At 38.3% G+C, this 20909-nt stretch overlaps 1 protein-coding gene across 3 annotated transcripts in view; it reads right to left on the reverse strand.

The window, feature by feature from the left end:
• Positions 1 to 20909, reverse strand: part of GCC2 (GRIP and coiled-coil domain containing 2) — a 287662-nt gene that overhangs the window by 6464 nt on the left and 260289 nt on the right. For 2 of the 3 annotated variants that reach the window (XM_081833301.1, XM_006728935.3), the window contains 9 exons: positions 15761 to 15861; positions 15597 to 15674; positions 14794 to 14931; positions 13571 to 13692; positions 11826 to 12002; positions 8858 to 9075; positions 7076 to 7270; positions 5965 to 6104; positions 4827 to 5028 (listed from right to left, as the gene is read on the reverse strand). In XM_081833301.1, coding sequence (XP_081689427.1) covers positions 4827 to 5028; positions 5965 to 6104; positions 7076 to 7270; positions 8858 to 9075; positions 11826 to 12002; positions 13571 to 13692; positions 14794 to 14931; positions 15597 to 15674; positions 15761 to 15861 — 1371 coding nt within the window. The remainder of the gene's footprint in view (positions 1 to 4826; positions 5029 to 5964; positions 6105 to 7075; positions 7271 to 8857; positions 9076 to 11825; positions 12003 to 13570; positions 13693 to 14793; positions 14932 to 15596; positions 15675 to 15760; positions 15862 to 20909) is intronic. The other variant, XM_081833302.1, reaches the window with a different exon arrangement.

Genomic DNA, 20909 nt, shown 5'->3' on the forward strand with positions numbered 1-20909 from the left:
TTAGGGAAGTTCTCAGCTACGATTTGCTCAAATATATCTTCTAGTCCTCTCTTTCTCTCCACCCCCTGAGGGATCCCAATAATTCTGACATTGGAACGTTTCATGGTGTCACTTATTTCTCTGATTCTGTTTTCATGGATTTTGAGTTGTTTCTCCCTGGCTTCCTCTTTTTTCTTCTTTTCTATCAATTGGTCTTCTAGATCACTAATTCGTTCTTCTGCCTCACTTACCCACAGCTGTTAGACCATCTAGATTAGATTGGATCTCATTGATAACATTTTTAAGTTCTGCCAATTCAGCTTTCATTTCTGCCCTTGGAGACTCTATGTTGCCATTAATCGATTTCTCCATTCTAGTATTGTCTTCACAACTGCTACCCTGAATTCCATTTCTGACATCTTGGTTATATCTGTATCCATTTGTAAATCTGTGGCAGAAGTCACAGTCTTGAACCATGAGAGATGATGGACTCTGAAAAACAAACTGAGGGTTCTAGAGGGGAAGGGGTGGGAGGATGGGTTAGCCTGGTGATGGGTATTAAAGAGGGCATGTTCTGCATGGAGCACTGGGTGTTATACACAAACAATGAATCATGGAACACTACATCAAAAACTAATGATGTAATGTATGGTGATTAACATAACATAAAAAAAAAAGAAGTCACAGTCTCTGAGTCTTTCCTATCTTGGGGGTTCTTCCTCCTAGTCATTCTGTTGATGGGTGGTTTGGGAATGGACAGAGTCCAAATTATTCACCACAACCCAAGCAAGATGCACCTGCTTTACAGGGACCTTAGAGTTATTGGCCTCTTGTTCTCCCAGCCTGTCTTCTGGGGGAGAGGACTGCCACACTGTTACTCAAGCAACCCTATTTGGGCAGAGTTGCCTTGCCCCTGGTTGCGGGGGGATGGGTTCAGTGAAAACCATTTCTCTTTTTTGGGATTTTGTTCTCTGGCGGCTTTCCCTGCTGGCTTTCCGCGTCTCTTCCGAGAGTCAGAATGAAGAGATCGTTTCCAACCCTCTGCCTCAGAGCAGAGATCACAGTCTGTTCTTCAGTGCACTCACCAGGCCACACTATCCCCGTTTCTGTCTGTGCTGCTATAAATTGCAGCAACCTGGGTTATGCGCCCCTCAGCAGGGCTCCCAGTCCTCAACTCCACCTCGGGGCACAGGGGCACGTCTCTGCCCTTTGTGCTTCTAAAACCGCCAGCCGCCCCAGTTCGCATGTGAGGCCCTGCTGATCCAGATGTCAGTCTGAGGGGCTGCCCTAAAGTCCTTTCCCCGCCACTACCGGTCTGTGAGTCTGTGCCCTGTCCCCAACGTAGGAGGCTTTCGTGAACTGGTGGTGCAGGATCCCGACAGCTCCCTCTCCCTTCCGTTTATCTTCCAATATCTAACCGCAGAATCACAACTCCCCGCTTCACAGCTCAAAACCAACTGCCTGGGATATTCTGTTTGTAGAGATCCAGATATAGCTTCTTACATCTCAGGCTGATTTTGTGGGTGTTCAGAGTGGTCTGGTAGATATCCAGCTCAATTCCGGGGACCAGTTGGAATAGGGTCCCCTACTCCTCCGCCATCTTTTCAAACTCCGGCAATGGGTCTTCTTTTGAGGACTTTTCTCTGTCCCTTTTGATGGGCAGTTTCACTTTTACGTGAAGAGGTAGACTTCCTTTTATTTATTCTACTTGAAATTGTATTAAGATTTTTCAAATGTGTGAATGAATGTCCTTCAGCAGCTCTGAAAAATTTTCATTCTCTTCAAATACTGTCTCTACCTCATTCTTTCCTCTCCTTCTAGAACTTCAATTATCAAATATATGTTGGTTGTCTTCATTCTATCCTGTATTTCTATTACCCACTCTTTCAGTTTTTTCTTCCATTGTTTTGTTTCTCTCTGCTGAATTCTAAATAATTCCTTCTGACCTACCTTTCAGTTCAATAATTCTTGCTTAAGCCATATCTCTATCTGCTGCCAGACCATAACTATTTTTAATTCAATTTTTATAAGTTTTCTTTTGTTTGCTCATGTAAATAAGAGATAAGAAGTCAATAACCTTTCAAAAGTACACTAGTTTAAGTTTAATAATGGGGGGGTCTTCCTATACGTTTATAGGACTTAGCAAAAAACCTGTCTTAGAGTTCTGGGTTTCTAATGAACTTCTTATATGTCTCCTATGCGATGATCGATAACATCTGTGTTACCAGAACACTTAGGTTAGTCTGTTTGAGATCTTTTATTTATTTATTTATTTATTTTATTTTTTTTTTTATTTATTCATGAGAGAGAGAGAGAGAGACAGAGGCAGAGGGAGAAGCAGGCTCCCCGCGGAGCAGGGAGCCCGATGCGGGACTCAATCCCAGGACCCTGGGATCATGACCTGAGCCGAAGGCAGACGCTTAACCGACTGAGCCACCCAGGCATCCCTGTTTGAGATCTTTTAATCAACGTATCCTCAACTTACAGGAGTCACTTGAGTGTTAGTAACATCTATATTACATTAAACATGCTGGGCTTTTAGAAGGATTATTAGATATGCTAAATATTTGAGATCATATCACTGAAGTATGTTTTAATTTAAAAAAACACATATTCTTCCTAAAGTCCTGATTAATTTTACAATGAAAAAAAGTTTTAGCTTTGGTAGAATAAGCAAAAAGTAATATATAAAAGCAAATTTGTGATTTAGGATAACTACATTACCAAAAAATGTACATGATGTATTCTTATTTTGGATCTTGTGACAAAAATACTATTACGGCTAAGGTAATGTACCCTACAATTAGCAGACCTGAGATTACTATCAGTATTGAGAACCTTCCTCCCTCATTATTACACAGATGTATTGTAACAAAACAGTTTCAAAGAAACAATCAGCACTACTATGAAGTATTTCTGAAAAACCAAACCAAAAACAACAACAAAAAAACCCCCCCAAACCACAGCCAAATCATCAGTCGTCTAGATCAGGGGTTCTTGAGGTATGGTCACCAGACCAGGTGAACTTGTTAAAACTGCAAACTCTTGGGTCCCACCCTAAATTTACTGAATCAGAAACTTGGGGGGGGGTGGCCAGCAATCTGAGTTTAATCATCTCACCAGATGATTCTGACACCTGTTCCATTTTAAGGACCACTCTCCAGCATTATCAGTTTAGTTCAGATTTTAGGATGTTAAAGAGCACCAGAATGGGGCGCTTGGGTGGCTCAGCTGGTTAAGTGTCTGACTTCGGCTCAGGTCATGATCTTAGGGTTCTGGGATTGACTCCTGCAGGGAGTCTGCTTGTCCCTTTCCCTCTGCCCCTCCCCGTGCTCATGCGCACGCATTCTCTCTCTCAAATAAATAAAATCTTAAGAAAAAAAAAAGGCACCAACATGATGGGATAAGCCAGTCAAAAGTGGGACAACTAGACATTCTGGGCCTACTGATGTGATGTCTCAGAAAGTACACAACACTACCTATGAGGGATTTTTATCTCCCACCCTGTCCAATTACACCTGGATCTAATCAGAGATCTGATTTCCTATTTATAGGCAACAATGGAACAACTTAAATGCTATCTCAAAGTGCCAAATCCAGAACTGAGCTTCTGTAGGACAAATGACCAGTTTCTTCAACTAATAATTGACATATTACAAAAAGGAACATGGAAATGCTATAGATAACAAAAACAAAACAGAGCTTAAGGGATATCAACCAAATGCAATGTGTGAGCCCTATTAAGATGCTGTATAAAGACATCTGCAATAATGGGAACAGTGGGCACGAACTGGGTGTAGATGGCAGAGGAGTCTGATACACAGTGAAGTGTTTGCTGGGGAAATCATGATGTGTGGGATCTGCTTTAAAATCTCTAGCCTTGGGGCACCTGGGTGGCCCAGTTGGTTAAGTGTCTGCCTTCAGCTCAGGTCATGATTCCAGGGTCCTGGGATCGAGCTCCTCTGCCTTGGGCTCCCTCTCCCTCTGCCTGAAGCTCCCTCTGCTTGTGCTCTCTCTCCCTCTCTCTGTCAAATAAATAAATAAAATCATAAAAAAACCCAAAACTCTAGCTCTTGCTATTCCCCTGTCAAAAGAAGTCTGACCATGAAAATTGTTAAAGATGAGTGAGAGCTACAGGGACATGACAGCATTCTGCCTGTATTTGCTTGAAAAGGTCACTAACAAAAACATTTTAAACTAACAAAAATGAAACCATGATCCTTAAGTGCATCCTTAAGATGCAGTCTGAAATCAGGTAACTACAGCAGTTGTATGCAAATCATTTTAAAGGAGTTTATGAAATCACAGTGTTAAATCTATTTGCCACAAAAATCTAAGCTCCGAATACAGGACAGCTTTAAAACTGTCTGCCTTGAGAAACGGGACTGTTGGGTACGCTGTGTACCAAATGTTGGGCCATATGACTCTGCTGACTCTAGAATTTTGTGGGGGGAAGGGGTGAGGGTGAGGCGGGGGGGGGGAGTAGGAAAGAATAAGCTAATACATGTTAAAAAATTATGATATAAAATAAAACCACATTCTTTGATAGAATTCAATCTAGAACTACATGTCTAATTTTCAAAGATCTAACTAAACATTGTATTGTATTTTGCTGCATCTTAAAATTATATTATGTACTATAATTGCCCTAACGTGTTAAAACGTTAGCTTTTCAAATCTAGTCACAGGTTACACATATGATAGAACTCACCCAAATGAACAAAATTTAAATGTTTTAAGTACAGCGTCACGAAAAAGATTGTAAGCACACACACAAAGTCTCAACCACAAGGCCAACATTTAGTGTAAGTTATGCAACAGGAGTTTTAAAACTTTCCTTCACCTACCTTGAGCAATTGCAGTCAGTTTTCCCTTTTCTTCAGGGCTGAGCTGCAACATTGTATCTATAACAGGAAGGAGCCTCTCTTTCTCACTACCTGGTTTCAGGAAAATGAATTGTAGCAAGACATTCTTCAAGTATTCCAGGTTAGCTACAGACTTTTCTCGCTCCTGATTTCTTTCCAATCTTCTTATTTCACTTTTGAGGAGCTGATGTTGGAGAAATGAGTTAAAAATGAATTTTTGGAGCTTCAGGTTAAACATGGCAGACTGAACCCATGTACTCTTCTTCTCTTCCCCCTTAAATGCCCCCCAAAATAACTATAACGGAGAGATTAGGAGAGAAGAAAAAAAATAGATGAGAAATACCAAGAAATTCCTACAAGATGGGAAGCAGATAAAGTGGAAGAGACTCAGCCCAGTGGCTCACCCAGTACCACTGACAAGAGGACAGAACGGATCCTGCAGAAACATCAAGAAGTTTCTGCCTCAAAGTACAGGGGAGCATGGGAACTGGGGTCGAAAACTGAGGACTGATGTCAAGTCCTCAGTTTTGGTTGGTACCATGATGTTCCCTTCACCTCCTATTCTCTACAGAAAGTAAACTAGTGGGCTCAGGGCCGTGGGATAAGGCACACTGCAGAGGGCAAGCACAGCTTGAAACCAGGGCCTAAAGTAAATATCTACATCCACCACTGACCCCTTTCCTGCCCTGCTCACAGACTGCAGGTAGTTACAGTGTCCACTGGGAAGTTGTATTTACATGATGAACGATGGCTGTTTTGTTCACCAAAACAAAAGCCAAGTCTATGACAGAGTGAAAATTCAGGAATGTAAGACAATCTAAAATACTACCAGAAAAATGGGGAAACAGATGATATGCAAAAGATGGTAGAATACTGAAGTCTTTGAGGAAGATTTCTGGGTTGAAACAAACAAAAATAGTTATATTTCATCATTTTAGGTTAGTTCAGAAAAGTTAGCCAAAAGTTATTATTTAAATACCTAGTTCTCATTTTTAGGAATGTAATATCATAAAGAATCAAGATGTGATGGATGTGTCTCATCTGGAGAGTGGGGGGGAGGGCGTCAAGAAAACCAACCTGTTGCAGAGAGTATTTTCTGGGTGGCAGTATTTGACCTTACCTTAATTTGTTCCATAAGGATTGCATTGGTTGCTTCTGTTTCCCGAAGCAGGCCGTTTAAGTGATCGGCACTTTTTGTGGTGGAACTGAGCTTTTGAACCAATTCTTCTTTGGTAAATTCAGCATGCAATAGAGGAGGCTCTGCAAGATGTTGTTCCAGTAATTAATTTTCAAAATCAGAGATTACAGATGAAGATTCTAAGTAAGAAATATACCTAAACACAGATATTTTACTCTGCAATATTACTTAGGCCCACTCTCTCTGGCATTCTTCTATTCAACGTATCTCAGTTGGTAGGTTACATGTTGAACGTAACACAAATAGGGCAGAATCTCTGTTGTAAAGCATATAATCTAATTGAATTCAAGCTCTACAAGTGCCAATTCTTGAATTTGTTTGTCCTGTGTTTCTAGACTATTCTATCAGTTTCCCCACTCACACTCCTCTATGTCCCAAGAGTTTATGTTGTTTTACTTATGAACGAGGGGAATAATAACATTTCTATCATGGATGCTTGTAAGAATATTATATGAGGTGGGTATCATTATTCAAATTTTATAGATAAGGGAAAAGGCTCAGAGTTGACAAGTAATTTGGCAAAAAACACAAAGCCAGATGTAATTCTGGAGTCTGCTGCCATGCCTGGCAGGATCACAGTTTCCATCCACACCACGATTAGTGACCACAGACACAAACAGTCCTTACTCTAGATCCTGAAACTTTAGGAAGAGAACAGAGTCCCCCTGAATTGTGAACATTCATGACAGGTAAGACTAACACATACCGAAGCTTTACTATATTTAATAAATTCAGCACTACTACTTCACTCAGAAGAATAAACGAAAGCTGTCAACTTTTTAGAAGGGTGAGAGAATAGTTCATCCTACTTTCTGATACCACTACAGGACTTCCAACCATCTATTTCTGGCTCAAGCTTGGGGCAGAACTAGCATTTTATTTTAAAAAACTCAACTGTTTCATTCTGCAGGAGAGTTTTCCATTTGGAGTGCAACACTGAAAGAAATTTTCTTAGAGTAGCTCAAAAAAGCACGCATAACTTAGAGTTAGGATTTATTAGACAAGATAGTAGAGGTAAATAGGAAAAACATACCCAGTTTAGTTTCAGAAGAATTAAGCAGCTGTTCTAAAGACTGTGTGTGAGTGCCGGAGGAAGATACGGACTCCGTGTCGGTTGTCTCCATTCCTTCTCCCTCCTCCCGGGTAATGGCATACATGTCCAGAAGGGGGACTTCTGTGCTTCTCCTTTCTCGAAGGTTCTTCAAAGGTTGGTGAGAAGCAGCTGGGCCTATTACATTTTTTTAAAAAAAGAAAGTTGAGATTGTTCAAAATCATGGATTCTACATTCACAGAGGTACACAATGAAATTAAAGTGATCATAGGAATGTCAAATGGTATGAGAGGGAATTTCAATAACTAGAAGACAAATTGTGCATAAGGAATTTCTAAGACTGCCCTAAAAATTTAGTTATTGACTTCAACCGTTTAAGTAATTTCAACAGGAACTATAAATTATTTGCTACCACCTAGGTAAAATCTACTATTAGATACCATAACAGAGAGGGCTATACTGTTGCAAAATACTGGCAGAAATTCTCAAACTAGACTCTGTTTTTGAGGATTAGGTATTTCAGATAGCTGTGTACTGACTCAATATGCCTGCTGAACTCTGCTGAGCAGATGTTCATTACTACCTTACCCTTTCACCTCTGCCGGGTCCTACCATCGCCCCCTCACATCTTCAGTGTTCAGCCAAGAAAAGCCTAGGACCCAGGGCAGGGAACTAATCTATTATACTTCCCCAGCTAGGCTTTCCTGCTTGCTGATAGTGAACACTTGCATAGAACTGTAAGAATTATAAGGCACTTTCAAACACATTACTTTATTAATCCTGAGAAACCCAAAGGTCAGAGAAATTAAATGACTTTGCCCAAGGCATCATAGCAGGGTCAGGGACCAGAATTCTAACCCATATCTTTTAACTTCCAATTTCATTTACTTTCCATTCCATGAAGTTGCCTCCTCCTTTCTCTCAAACATTAGCTTCCAGCTGCCTTTGTTGAAGCACTTTCCAGAATTTCTGATATTGTGCCAACTGCTTATTCCACTGCTGATTCCTAGATCACAATCTCTCGTGTGACTGTTGTTTCCCTGACTGATTACTTCCTTTGATGACTCTTGGCATAGGCTGAATTTCTTGAAGCTGGCTTCGGACCCTGATGAGTAACCCATTGGTGCCAATGTCCTGGTGACATTTTCCAAGGTAAATGCTATTAAGTATAAAGTTGATACTTAATGCTAAAATGTAACCTCATCTTGGCTGGAATATTCCCATCTCTTCCAGGGAGTAGAATGGAAGGTACCAGGTGCAGCTGAACTAAATCTCCAACTAAGTAGAAATTTTAAAGGGAAGAAGCTATATTGACCAATCAATCCTATAAGTTCAGTGGGGCTTGGGTGTTTCTAAGCCTCTCACTATAATATTTCTAATTACAAAATAATAGATATATTTGATGACTAACAATGGAGAACACCAAACAGATTCAGTGAATACTGGGATTTGGACACATGTCATGAGACTGCAGAGTATGTCTGAGTCAGAGAAAAGGAAATAGCATTACATGGAGGATAATAGATACATGAAAATCAGTACTGTAAGAGGTGATGTAGGCTGCTGTAAGTATAATCAAGAAGGGTTCAAATGGTTCAAATATCTTCTCAGTAAGCAAATCCAAAATTCCTTAATCACAGAATTGGCACTGGTTGTCACCTAGTAAATTTTCTTTTTTCTTATGAATTTGTGAAGAATGTATTTAAGTGACAAAACTATGTGAGAATGTGAACGACTGATGTTCTCATGCACACACACACGTACTTCTTGTGGTCGGTTCACTCTTAACCTGGAAAAGCTGAGCTTCCACCTTGGAGAGCTGCTGCTGTAAAGTTTCCATTGTCTTTCTATGCTCTTCCTGCAAATGGCGCACTTGATCGCGGAAGCTGCTGCGAAGGACCTCATTTTGGGATGTCAGTTGACTCACGGTCTGTGCATGTTCAGACTTCAGCATCATGTTCTCTGATTGTATTGAACACAACCTGAAGGGTGAGAAGAACTTACTTCATAGCAGATCTTTCAATTTGACATCCTGACTCAGCTTTTCTCAACTGGGTTCTACTTGGTAATTAGCCTTGAGATATCTACTAAATGTATGAATTAACTGCTAAGCATCTATAATGGTACCAGCTGCGTTAACCATCTGGGGACTGGCTGTCACCTAGTTCAAATCATCTCTGTGTTCTGTAATTCAAGGAACCTCGTTTGAGTAACTATGGTACAAAGGTGCAGGTGAGGAACTTCCTTCATCATTTATCAGAAAATAGGGCTAAATTTAGGGCATAATATAATTATACTTTAAATCAATCCCTTTTTCAGGTTATCTTATGTGGGAGCTCATATAAGCATAGAGTATCTTTTCTTTATTACCTTGAAAACAGGAAAAAAATATGTTCTTTTGATTCATAAATAAAGTCTTAAGGAGAGCCTTAAAGGAAGTTTTCTGAATAATTTTTGAGCCAATTAACATAAAACTCTGAAACACAAAGGCTTGGTTTACTATAGCTGTTTTTGACTCTCGCTGCGCGTTAGAATCATCGGGTCCCTTGTTCAAAATACAGACATCTAGTTCTCAACCCAGAGCCACTGAATCAGAAATTTCCAAAGGTGGTCTTAGAAATCACCTACTTTTAGCAGTTTTCCATACGATTTTTATGTAGTCAGCTTGGTGCTAGCCAGTGCAACTATAATTTGGGAACCACTATTTTTAATGGGTTCACGTGTAGTCTTGATATTTTACATTTGGCTTTGGTTAAAAAAAAAAAAAAAGAAAAAAAAGTTTTCTTTTTATGCCAGAGAGCCACAAGTATCACAAGTACTCTCATAAAAATTCAAACAGTATGGAACCAATTATAGAAAAAAGTGAGAGCCCTCTCTTATTCGCTCCCGTCCCCTGCAGGGTAAAATCCCAGCTCCAGGGGTAGACATTGTTAATGGTTTAGCATGTAGCATTCCAAGATCTTTTTTCTATGTGCTACACATATGCACACCATATAAGGTTTTAAAACAAGATTTAGTGGCTAAAAGGTGACATACAATATAAATACCACATGTTTCAGAAAAGGTTTCTTAAGTGCCAAGTTCACACTGATCAATGAGTTCAGAAAATGCTAGTGTATATGTTACTCCTCAAATCTGCATTTTTCTGTGAGCATTATGTTAAACACTACTACAAAAGTAAAGGAAGAACCATCAGCAGTCACGACAATAATTTTCTAAGGAAGATAATAGCTACATTTTAAAGCTAGGGTAAGGTTGGTAGTTTGCAGGTGGTCTCAATGACACCTCTGCTCTACCTATTTAAGAGCTAGAACCTTGAACCCCCACTTGGACCCAGAATGGCTATGCTGATGGAAATTTACTGTCTCAGCTGTTACTGGGGTATTTAAATAGCTGGATCCTCTGGAAAATGTACGTATTAGTTGGTCAGCCTATTTATTCCTCTTAAGCCATTTTTACAATCTCATATAGGGAAAGTATGAATATTAAGATGTTTAAAAAGAGAATTTATAAAGAAAAGGCTATTTCTTCATACTGGGGTACAGACAGTAACAATATTATTCTTGATATTTCTGAAGAAGGGGGATAAGATCTCTAAAGATATCTCAAAATGCTGTGAAGTTTTTAGCACTTAGAAGAGAGACTGGCACATAGTAGGGGCCCCCCAAAATAGTTACTGAAATTTAGAGGCATCACTTGCACTTTGTGTTAGCAATATAATTTGCAGTAACTTTTCTAGAGTAGAGAATAAATGTGGGAAATTTCTGATGTAAATAACAAGCATCACTGTATTTCAGCTAATCTCCCAGTAAACCCTGGTGATAGGTAGCTAGAAAATTGATAGATCTTCCCTGAAACTTTTGATTTACAGGGTTAACATACATAAATACACGATTAGAAAGCCAAGAAAATGAAGCTTTCAAGATTACCATCAATTAAAAGCATACCTGAGATGTATAAAGTATTCCAATACCCTTGATGCTCAATGAAGAACTCTTTTCCTTAGTCTAAGGTACAACAGATATTACTACCCAATTTCTTCATTACAGGAATTCAAAGTTCCTTGTTCACAATAATCTGTTCCCCCTCCCAATGCTCCTGATGTTTAATTTAAGTACTGATTAACAAAGGGTAACAATATGACAAGTTGAAGACAGGTGCAGAGGTAAGTTCCATATTTTTTTTCAGTCAGCAACTGTCTGAATGTTTTCCTCTAGAGAAAAAGAAAAATGCTTATAATTTGACACCTGAGTTGGAAAGTGGGTTTTTTAAAAAGAAACATTCTGGCAATGAAGGCCACAGGAGAAACAGATTACTGGATGAACAAATAAAATTAACTGTTCTTAAAAAAGTGAAGAATAAAAACAAACAAAAGGGCGAGGGGAGCTTTAAGGTATAAAAATACAGTTTACTAAACCTCTAGAAATATCTATTTCTTCTTCTTTTCTTTTTTTTTAGATTTTATTTATTTATTTTTTAGAGAGAGAGAGAGAGAGAGAGAGGAGAGAGGCAGAGAAAAAATCCCAGGGGCTCGATTTCAGGACCCTTAGATCATGACCTGCGCTGAAATCAAGAGTCGATGCTTAACCGACTGAGCCACCCGGGTGCCCCTAGAAATATCTATTTCTTATTTTCAATTTGTATCTATCCCAAGGAGCAACACATTAGGAGTTCCAACAAAGAAATACTTTGCTGCCCAGCACAAACACTATTAGTCCTGTAGCAATCTTACTTTTCCCGGAGTTCTGCCTCTTTGGACACAGTTTCCTGCAGCATCTTGTTATGCCTTTCTAGCAGAGTATCATGTTCAGACTGTAATGTATGAAGTTCAGATACACTGATCTGTAAGTTATTTTGGGTATCCTGTAATTTGATTTTTAGTTGATCAATCAGCATTTCCAGGTGTTCTCTAAAACAGAAATAAACAGTTTTACAAAAAGTTTTGAAAGAGGTAAACCTGATTTTGTGGTTCCAAATAAATTTCATTACTTTAATCATTTCATCTTTTAATGTCCCATATGCTTGCTATTATTATGGATGATTCTAAAGGAAATCTAGTAATTGGAAGAATTCAGAGACTAGGATTAAATATAATACAGAAGACATAATAGTCAGATTTTACATTTTAGGCACTGCAGATTTTCAAAAAAACCTCTGAACTTACAAATTTCATACTCAAATGGAGAAGAGACCATTAAATGGCATCAAAATAGCCTATTTTGTTATAGTACTATGCTTTTAGTTGCAGTTCTAAGCCAACCATTATGAGAATGGTATGAAAAACAAATAGTGAAAACCCCTAATACACTGTTTCCTTTTTTAGAAAAAGTATCTTATGTATAAGAAAATAAAAGGAATGTAAAACATTTACATTTCCAGCATGATCAAAAAAGGCTCTTGCAAATGCTGACATTTTCTTTTCTTTTTTTTTTTTTTAAAGATTTTATTTATTTATTTGAGAGAGAGAGAGTTAGCGAGAAAAGGAACACAAGCAGGGGGCGTGGGAGAGGGAGAAGCAGGTCTCCTGCCGAGCAGGGAGCCCAATGTGGGGCTCGATCCCAGGACCCTGGGATCATGACCTGAGCCAAAGGCAGACACTCAACGGCTGAGCCACCGAGGCACCTCAAATGCTGACATTTTCATATTAAAGGTGTCAATATTCAATTTCTCTTATGAAATTTGAAGATGAGCTACTAACAGAGAAAATATCTCATTTTTCAGTCTACAGTTCCCAAATTTAACAGATATTTAAAATAAAAAGTAACATAAGTATAAACATATAAACACTGCAGGGTATTTAGTCCTACTTAGAACAGTAAGAGGCAGATATGAAATTACTTTGAACACTGAACCTCTACTTACAAAAACACACAGGCTCTAGAATGCCCTATTTCATACTCCTAGTATATTTTTGAATAATTTACAAAAATGATTTGTATGCTAGTTTTAAAGATGCATTAACAATATACTACTGAAACAAATAATTGAGATGGTCATATATTTATGAAGAAAAATACAATTCTAAGCTAGAATTTAGTACTGAATTTAAAACTTTTTGAAATAAATAAAATGTTTTTAAGCAATTTGTTTAGCCTAATTAATGGTGGTTATATCAAGGAAGCATTTTTATTCTTCTATTTCTCAATTTTTAAAATTGGAAAAACTAATCATAATGTGACTTTAATGTCTGTATTTCTACTCTGACCAGTTCTTGCTACAACAAGATGACACTATTTAGCCTATCTCCTGGTTTTGCTGCTCACATCACAGTTTTATGAGTTTTAACAGTGCCCTTCATAGAGATGTTTCCCTGTTGCTGCCTGGAGACGGAGTGAAGCCAAGAAACTCTGCTCTTATTACATGTAAAATTCCACAGTCAAATGAAATCAAAGCAGGATTCATATAACCTACTTGGTGGAGAACCTATCTTGGAGGAAAGGGAGGAACCCTGGATGTTTCTTTTAATTTAGACTTTACCTTTCTTGTTTAGCTCCCTCGGTTTCAGTCTGAGACACAGATTTATTTTTCTGTTGTTTTAGAACATTGTGAACTCGGACTTTGTAGCTCTCAAATTCAGAGGTTATAGCAGCTTGTTCTGCCTATGACATTTAAAAGAGAGAGAATAATTTTTCTATTGCATTTCCATTGTAACATAATCCTATTTTCTTTCAGATTAATGACTTAAGATGAAAACGTGTTTTAGAAAATGAGTAAAATGGCCAACACTCTTTAGCCCCTTGATTCACTTCCTGTAAAAAGTACTCTTCTGTTGGCCTTACAACTTTTTTTTTTTTAAGATTTTATTTATTTATTTGAGAGAGAGAATACAAGCAGGGGGAGGGGCAGAGGGAGAGGGAGAGGGAGAAGCAGACTCCCCACTGAGCAGGGAGCCTGATGTGGGGCTCGATCCCAGGTCCCTGGGATAATGATCTGAGCCAAAGACAGACACTTAACCAACTGAGCCACCCAGATGCCCCAAGCCTTATAATTTTTTAAAAGCCTTTGAATGATAGAATTTTGTTTGACAAGAGATGTTTCAACCATGTTTTCCTCTCTGGTAGATTCACTGAGTACCCATAAATTTTGTATTGGCACTATTTGCCTTTGGAACCTTAGAAAGATTTTCACTTATGAAGAGTTCCTCTTTTCATAAATACAAGAAAGATAAATTCAAAGAAATTAAGCCACTTGAACTTCTAAAGAGAGTGGGAAAAATGAAATTCTAGGTCTTCTACTTTCCCAAAGTGATCTCCTGTGACCCTTCTGCCAAATTGGCTCGTATCAGAGCTACACCTCTCACAAAGCTACTCTACTGGGTTTGCTTCACATGCTGACGATAAGAAAGTAGGACCTCACAGCCATCCTATCAGAATATTATTTTATAATCATTTGGCCCTCAGAAAGAACTATATACTTTTTAAATTATAAAAGTAAAAGAAAATAACTCTTACACACAGAAATTGCAAAACAAGTTTAAAACGGAAACGTGTACCCATGTCTTCCCTTTTAACAAAAAAATGTTATGCCAGTGATAGGATGGGATGGGGTTGGGGTTAGGGTCAGATGAGCCGCATCAGGTACTCATCTAATAAATGCTCTTAAACAACAGCAAACCCTAAAAGGTGAGACCACAGCCCTCATGTGAACTGCCTGCTAGGTGATGATAACACCTGTTCATGGCTTCTGGGTGAAGCCCGCACCTTGGCAGCGTGGCACTCTTCCTGAAGGGCTGTCACTTTCTGCTGGTACACGCTCAGTGTGCGCTGGTGCTGGTCTGCAGAGGTCTTCAGGTGTTCATGAATTTTGTGCTTCTCGGAGGTTATTTCAGCCAGCTGAATCTGGGGCAAAACCTTTCGATTAAGCTCTAATAAACTGGATCTTCATTGCCTAAACACACGTGCCTTAAAAATAAACTTGAGTTTTGAATCATGAGTATATATAAGCAATCTAATTAAAAGAACTACTATTGTTGAAAGAGTAGAGGGAGTATAATTTGCCCAATAATTTATTTCAGTTTTCCTTAAATCAAAATTAATCATGAGCAATTATAAAAAAAATTCCAGACTGCTTGTTACAGTTCAGTGTTTAATTGAATATGTCAAGATATTATAGATATAAATGCATATATGAATAATGTAAATATACATATAACATGTATACAATGTAAGTAAAACCATTTTTATTCTTGTGACTGCACTATCATTTAGGAAGCTCAGATGCAGGTCTGGGGCCATGTTTATTTTATATTTTATGTTATGTTTATTTTTAGTGCATCAAGGATTTTCAAATACATGAAGAGAATGTAGCTTAAGCTAAATGGGATACTCCTGTTATATGCCATACTTGGCTTACTGCTTCTGCTTTTTCAAATGAAGGATATCTAGGAGAAAAAAAATGTGTGTGTATAAAAATATGTACATAAAGGTATTTAGAAAAATCCCTACATAGTACCTTTTACATGGAAATTTTTTTTATAAATCCTAAAAAGTAAAAAGAATCTTACTTTATAGACTTCTACTTGCTGTTGGCTTGCCTCCAGTTCACCCTTCAAAGACACTTGAAGTATTAAGTGATCAGTTTCCTACAGAATAAAATCTTGGTTAAATTTAAAAAACAAGTGATTAATAAATACATAAACTGAAATATGAAACTGGGAAATTAACATACTGCTTGCTTTGAATCTGCCAGTTCTTTTTTGGTTTTCACAAGCAATTGCTTGATTTTGGTGTTTTTTTCCTCATATTGTTGCACTGAAGACTGTAGTGAAGCTAGCAGAGGAAATAATTTTAGAACAGATTAAACAATTTTTTTAAAGATTTACTTATTTAGAGAGAGAGAAAGAGCACAGGGAGGAGTAGGGGCAGGGGAGAGAGAGAGAATCTCAAGCAGACTCCGACGTGGGGCTCAATATCATGACCCTGAAATCATGACCTGAGCTGAAACCAAGAGTCGGCCGTTCAACTGACTGCACCACCCAGGTGCCCCTAAACAATTTTTATGAATGAATTTAAATAAATGGATACTAGGTCTTTTCTTTGTATTAACCTATCTTTAAAAGAAACTTGTCTTAAAAAATAAAAAAGAAAAAAATAAACTTGTCTTAGCTTTTTATTATGAAATATTTCAAACATACACGACGGCTATGACAACAGTACAATAAACTCACTGTACCTATCACTCAGCTTTAACAATTACCAATACATGGCCAATCTTATCACCCAGAACAGGACTCTGGCCCACAGGCTAAAATCTGGCTGCTGTCTGTTTTGTAAAGAGTTTTATTAGAACACAGTCAAGCTTATTTATTTACATATTGTTCATAGCTGCTTTAGTGCAACAATGATAGATTTGATAGAGACTGTAATACGGCCTGTAAAGCCTAAAATATTTACTGTCTGGCCCTTAGAGAAAAAGTTTGCCAACTCCTAACCTATAATACCCTCACCTATTCCTTGTGCCCTCCCTGGTTTTGTTTTTTTTTGGTTCTTCACAAGAAATCCTTTTGTCTGTAAATATTTCAGTATGTATCTTTAAAATAAAGTTATGTACTTAGAGTATATCTAAAAGATAAAAACTTTAGTTTTAAGAAGTACCTCAAAAGCGGTGCCGTGTATTTCCAATTATATCACTGCAGAGGCACATACCTGGTTGTTTTGTGATACTAATTGTTTTGTAGGATAGGACTGTCAGTGACTGTTCACTAAGGAACAAACTGAAACATGATAAAAACAAATAACTTTTATGCTAACAGGTAAAAAACCAAATATCAAATAGGAATAAGTGGATTTATGGTCTAGATCATAAGTACTCCAAAATCTGGCACAGCCTGTTGTGAAAGAAATAAAGAGTATATGATGGAGACTATGTGGCCTGTGAAGCCATGGAAAATAACTTCCTGGTCCTTTAAGAAAAAGTGTGCTTGACACCTGGTCTAGGCCAGTTATATGGGCACTATGTAATTGTGCCACTAAAATATCTTATAAGCAATGATTAACTTTATGTAGTTAAATCCATGTATACGGATCCTATTACTTGGTAAACATGAACAGGTATACTGTAAGAATATTATCTTAACTATGCCTGTTTATGATAAATCTAATTTAGTTATTTCCTGGCAACTATTTGCTCAGTTCTAAAAAGCATTTTATAAAGCACAGATTACATATGAAACCTTTGTTAAGTGCTCCAGGAATTGTGATTAGATAGTTAGTCCCTGAGCTCAAAGAATAAGAATGAAATTGGGGGATAATAATACCACATGATAACATAAAGCAAAATACAAACATTACAAAAGAAATATAAAAGGCTATGGGGGGGTTCACAAGGGCTAAAGGTTATACAAAGTTTGCAAAGGACAAGGAAAATTTCATAGCACAGAAAACATTTAAGATTAGGAAGGATTCCAAAGGGCGGGCATGAGGGTGGGAGGGCGAGGACATGACAGGAGATTTCCTTTAGAGAGGAGATACACAGTCACAGAAAAACACAAATCATATCTCAGGAAAAATGAGCAGTCCTCTTTGTGAGAGAGTAATGAGAATTAAGGTGGAAAGTCAGACTAGGGCCAGATGTTGGAGGGGTTTCAGTCTAAGATGTGTGTTGCTAATTTATTAGGCAAACTTTTTTTTTCTTTTTTTTTAAGATTTTATTTATTTATTTGACAGAGAGAGAGACAGAGAGAGAGTGCACAAGCAGGGGGAGTGGGAGAGGGAGAAGCAGGCTTCCCGCGGAGCAGGGAGCCCGATGCGGGGCTCGATCCCAGGATGCTGGGATCATGACCTGAGCCGAAGGCAGACGCTTAACGACTGAGCCACCCAGGCGCCCCATTTTTTTTTTTTTCATAGAATTTTGTCCAGATGCTTCCTTATCTTTTTCCTACTCTACCACAATGCCTTAACCCAGTCTTCCAGGACCTTTGCTGCCATGAGCCTGGTGGCTTTTGACAGATTCTACATCATTCCAATTAATCTGATACTCTGGCAGACTAATCTTTCCTCATTGTCTTCAAAAAGGGCCCAAATATATTCTGGTATTTCAGGTATTTCACAAACTGGATCAAAAATGTCTTTCTCATTATACTTCACTTCTCCCTAACAGGTCAAGCCTTTCACTCCAACTGGTCAGGACTTCTAAAATTATACTATATTTCTTTTCATTTTGCTCATTCCATGGCCGCAGAAAGGAACCCTTTTTCAGTCTTTTCTCCAAACCTTACCTTCAAGACTTACCTCGAGCCCCAACTTGTGATGGTTTCAGTCTATAGAATCTTTCTCCCCTCCAGATTCTTAAAGAGCACTCACTGCTTTTACCACCCATTTCTGTACTTATTTATTAGTGAGAAGTGGTGGCCTTCTTGAATTTATTCACACCTTTTTAGTTTTTCCAGGGTATCAAGCTTCTTTCAGCTTAATGATCAAAAATATACACATTAACTAATTCACAAAACCAAATATTTGCATTGCAGGAATATAATCTAGAGCTCTACTATTCAATTTGCACCAGGAATATAGTTGGAAAATATGGTATATGCATAATGAAAGATATACGCATAGTGAATTATCTGAAAACTCTACAATCCGTTCAATTATCAGAGTATTCTAAATTTTTCCCCTGGATGAAGGCAGATCATCAGAACTCTGCATTGTTATTCATGGAGTCATGGAATAATGCTTTGTTTATTCATGGAATCACCTTATTGAGCTGTGAGTTGGCGACAGGCTGAATGAAATACTATGAAATAGTCAAGGGAGATTTGCTACTTTATTTATTGTGGGAATGTCATTGAGAATACAAATCCAGATTATCAGTGGTTTCTGTTAAAATTAAATATAAAATGGATATTGGGTTTGAAAATTCCCTGAGCAGATAAAACCATTTAAGTCACACAAGTGAAACTTAATTTAGCTTATTCTGCAAAATAAGTGAACTTGTCATCTGGAAACCCCGCTGTAATAACCAATCATTGTAAAGGTTAAATTAACTCATTTCACTTTATTTATTTATTTTAAAGATTTTATTTGTCAGAGAGAGAGAGCGCACAAGCAGGCAGAGCAGCAAGCAGAGGGAGAAGCAGGCTCCCTGCTGAGCAGGAAGTCGGATGCGGGGCTCGATCCCAGGACCCTGGGATCATGACCTGAGCCAAAGGCAGAAGCTTAACCGACTGAACCACCCAGGGGTCTCTCGTTTCACTTTATAAGCCATCCTGCGCTATCAGTCTTTGAATTTGAAAACTCCCCAGTTCATGATCTGTTTTTATATGTACAATAGATTCTTACTGAATACTATTTATTGATTTGGTGGCTTTAATTTTGCTATTTCTGGGTTAACTTCAAAAATTACATATGAGACTTTTGAAAACATAGATTTCAAGGTCCCACCCTTTTAAGATTCTGATTCTTTACATTTGTGCCTGGGCTTTCCAAAAAGCTCTCTGGATACTGGTGATATTTAAGTTAGGTCTGGGACCATTGTTCCATATGACACAGTGTTGCTTTTTTTTTTTTTTTTTTTGATGTAGTGTTCCATGATTTATTGTTTGCGTATAACACCCAGTGTTCCATGCAGCATTTGCCCTCTTTAATACCCATCACCAGGCTAATCCATCCCCCCAACCCCCTCCCCTCTAGAACCCTCAGTTTGTTTCTCAGAGTCCACAGACTCTCATGGTTCGTCTCCCCCCGATTTCCGCCTCTTCATTCTTCCCTTCCTGCTATCATCTTTTTTTATTTTCTTTTAACATATAATGTATTACTTGTTTCAGAAGTACAGGTCTGTGATTCAACAGTCTTGCACAATTCACAGCGCTCACTATAGGACATACCCTCCCCAATCTTTATCATCCAGCCAGCCCATCCCACCCACCCACCATCACTCCAGCAATCCTCAGTTTGTTTCCTGAGATTAAGAATTCCTCATGTCAGTGAGATCATATGATACATGTCTTTCTCTGATTGACTTATTTTGCGCAGCATAACACCCTCCAGTTCCATTCACGTCGTTGCAAATGGCAAGATCTCATTCCTTTTGATGGCTGCATAATATTTCATTGTATATATACACCACATCTTCCTTATACATTCATCTGTCGATGGACATCTTCGCTGTTTCCACAGTTTGGCTATTGTGGACATTGCTGCTATAAACATCAGGGTGCACGTACTCCTTGGGATCCCTACATTTGTATCTTTGGGGTAAACACCCAGTAGTGCAATGCTGGATCATATGGTAGCTCTACTTTGAACTTTTTGAGGAACCTCCATACTGTTTTCCAGACTGGCTGCAACAGCTTGCATTCCCACCAACAGTGTAGGAGAGTTCTCCTTTCTCCGCATCCTCGCCAACATCTGTCATTTCCTGACTTGTTAATTTCAGCCATTCTGACTGGTATGAGGTGGTATCTCATTGAGGTTTTGATTTGGATTTCCCTGATGCTGAGTGATGTTGAGCACTTTTTCATGTGTCTGTTGGCCATCTGAATGTCTTCTTTGGAAACATGTCTGTTCATGTCTTCTGCCCATTTCTTGATTGGATTATTTGTTCTCTGGGTATTAAGTTTGATAAGTTCTTTATAGATTTTGGATACTAGCCCTTTATCTGATATGTCATTTGCAAATATCTTCTCCCATTCTGTCAGTTGTCTTTTGGTTTTGTTGACTGTTTCTTTTGCTGTGCAAAAGCTTTTTATCTTGATGAAGTCCCAATAGTTCATTTTTGCCCTTGCTTCCCTTACCTTTGGCGATGTTTCTAGGAAGAAGTTGCTGCGGCTGAGGTCGAAGAGGTTGCTCCCTGTGTTCTCCTTTAGGATTTTGATGGACTC

Source organism: Leptonychotes weddellii, chromosome 10, assembly GCF_054177405.1.
Source record: "Leptonychotes weddellii isolate Sample4059 chromosome 10, ASM5417740v2, whole genome shotgun sequence".
Classification (NCBI taxonomy): Eukaryota; Metazoa; Chordata; class Mammalia; order Carnivora; family Phocidae; genus Leptonychotes; species Leptonychotes weddellii.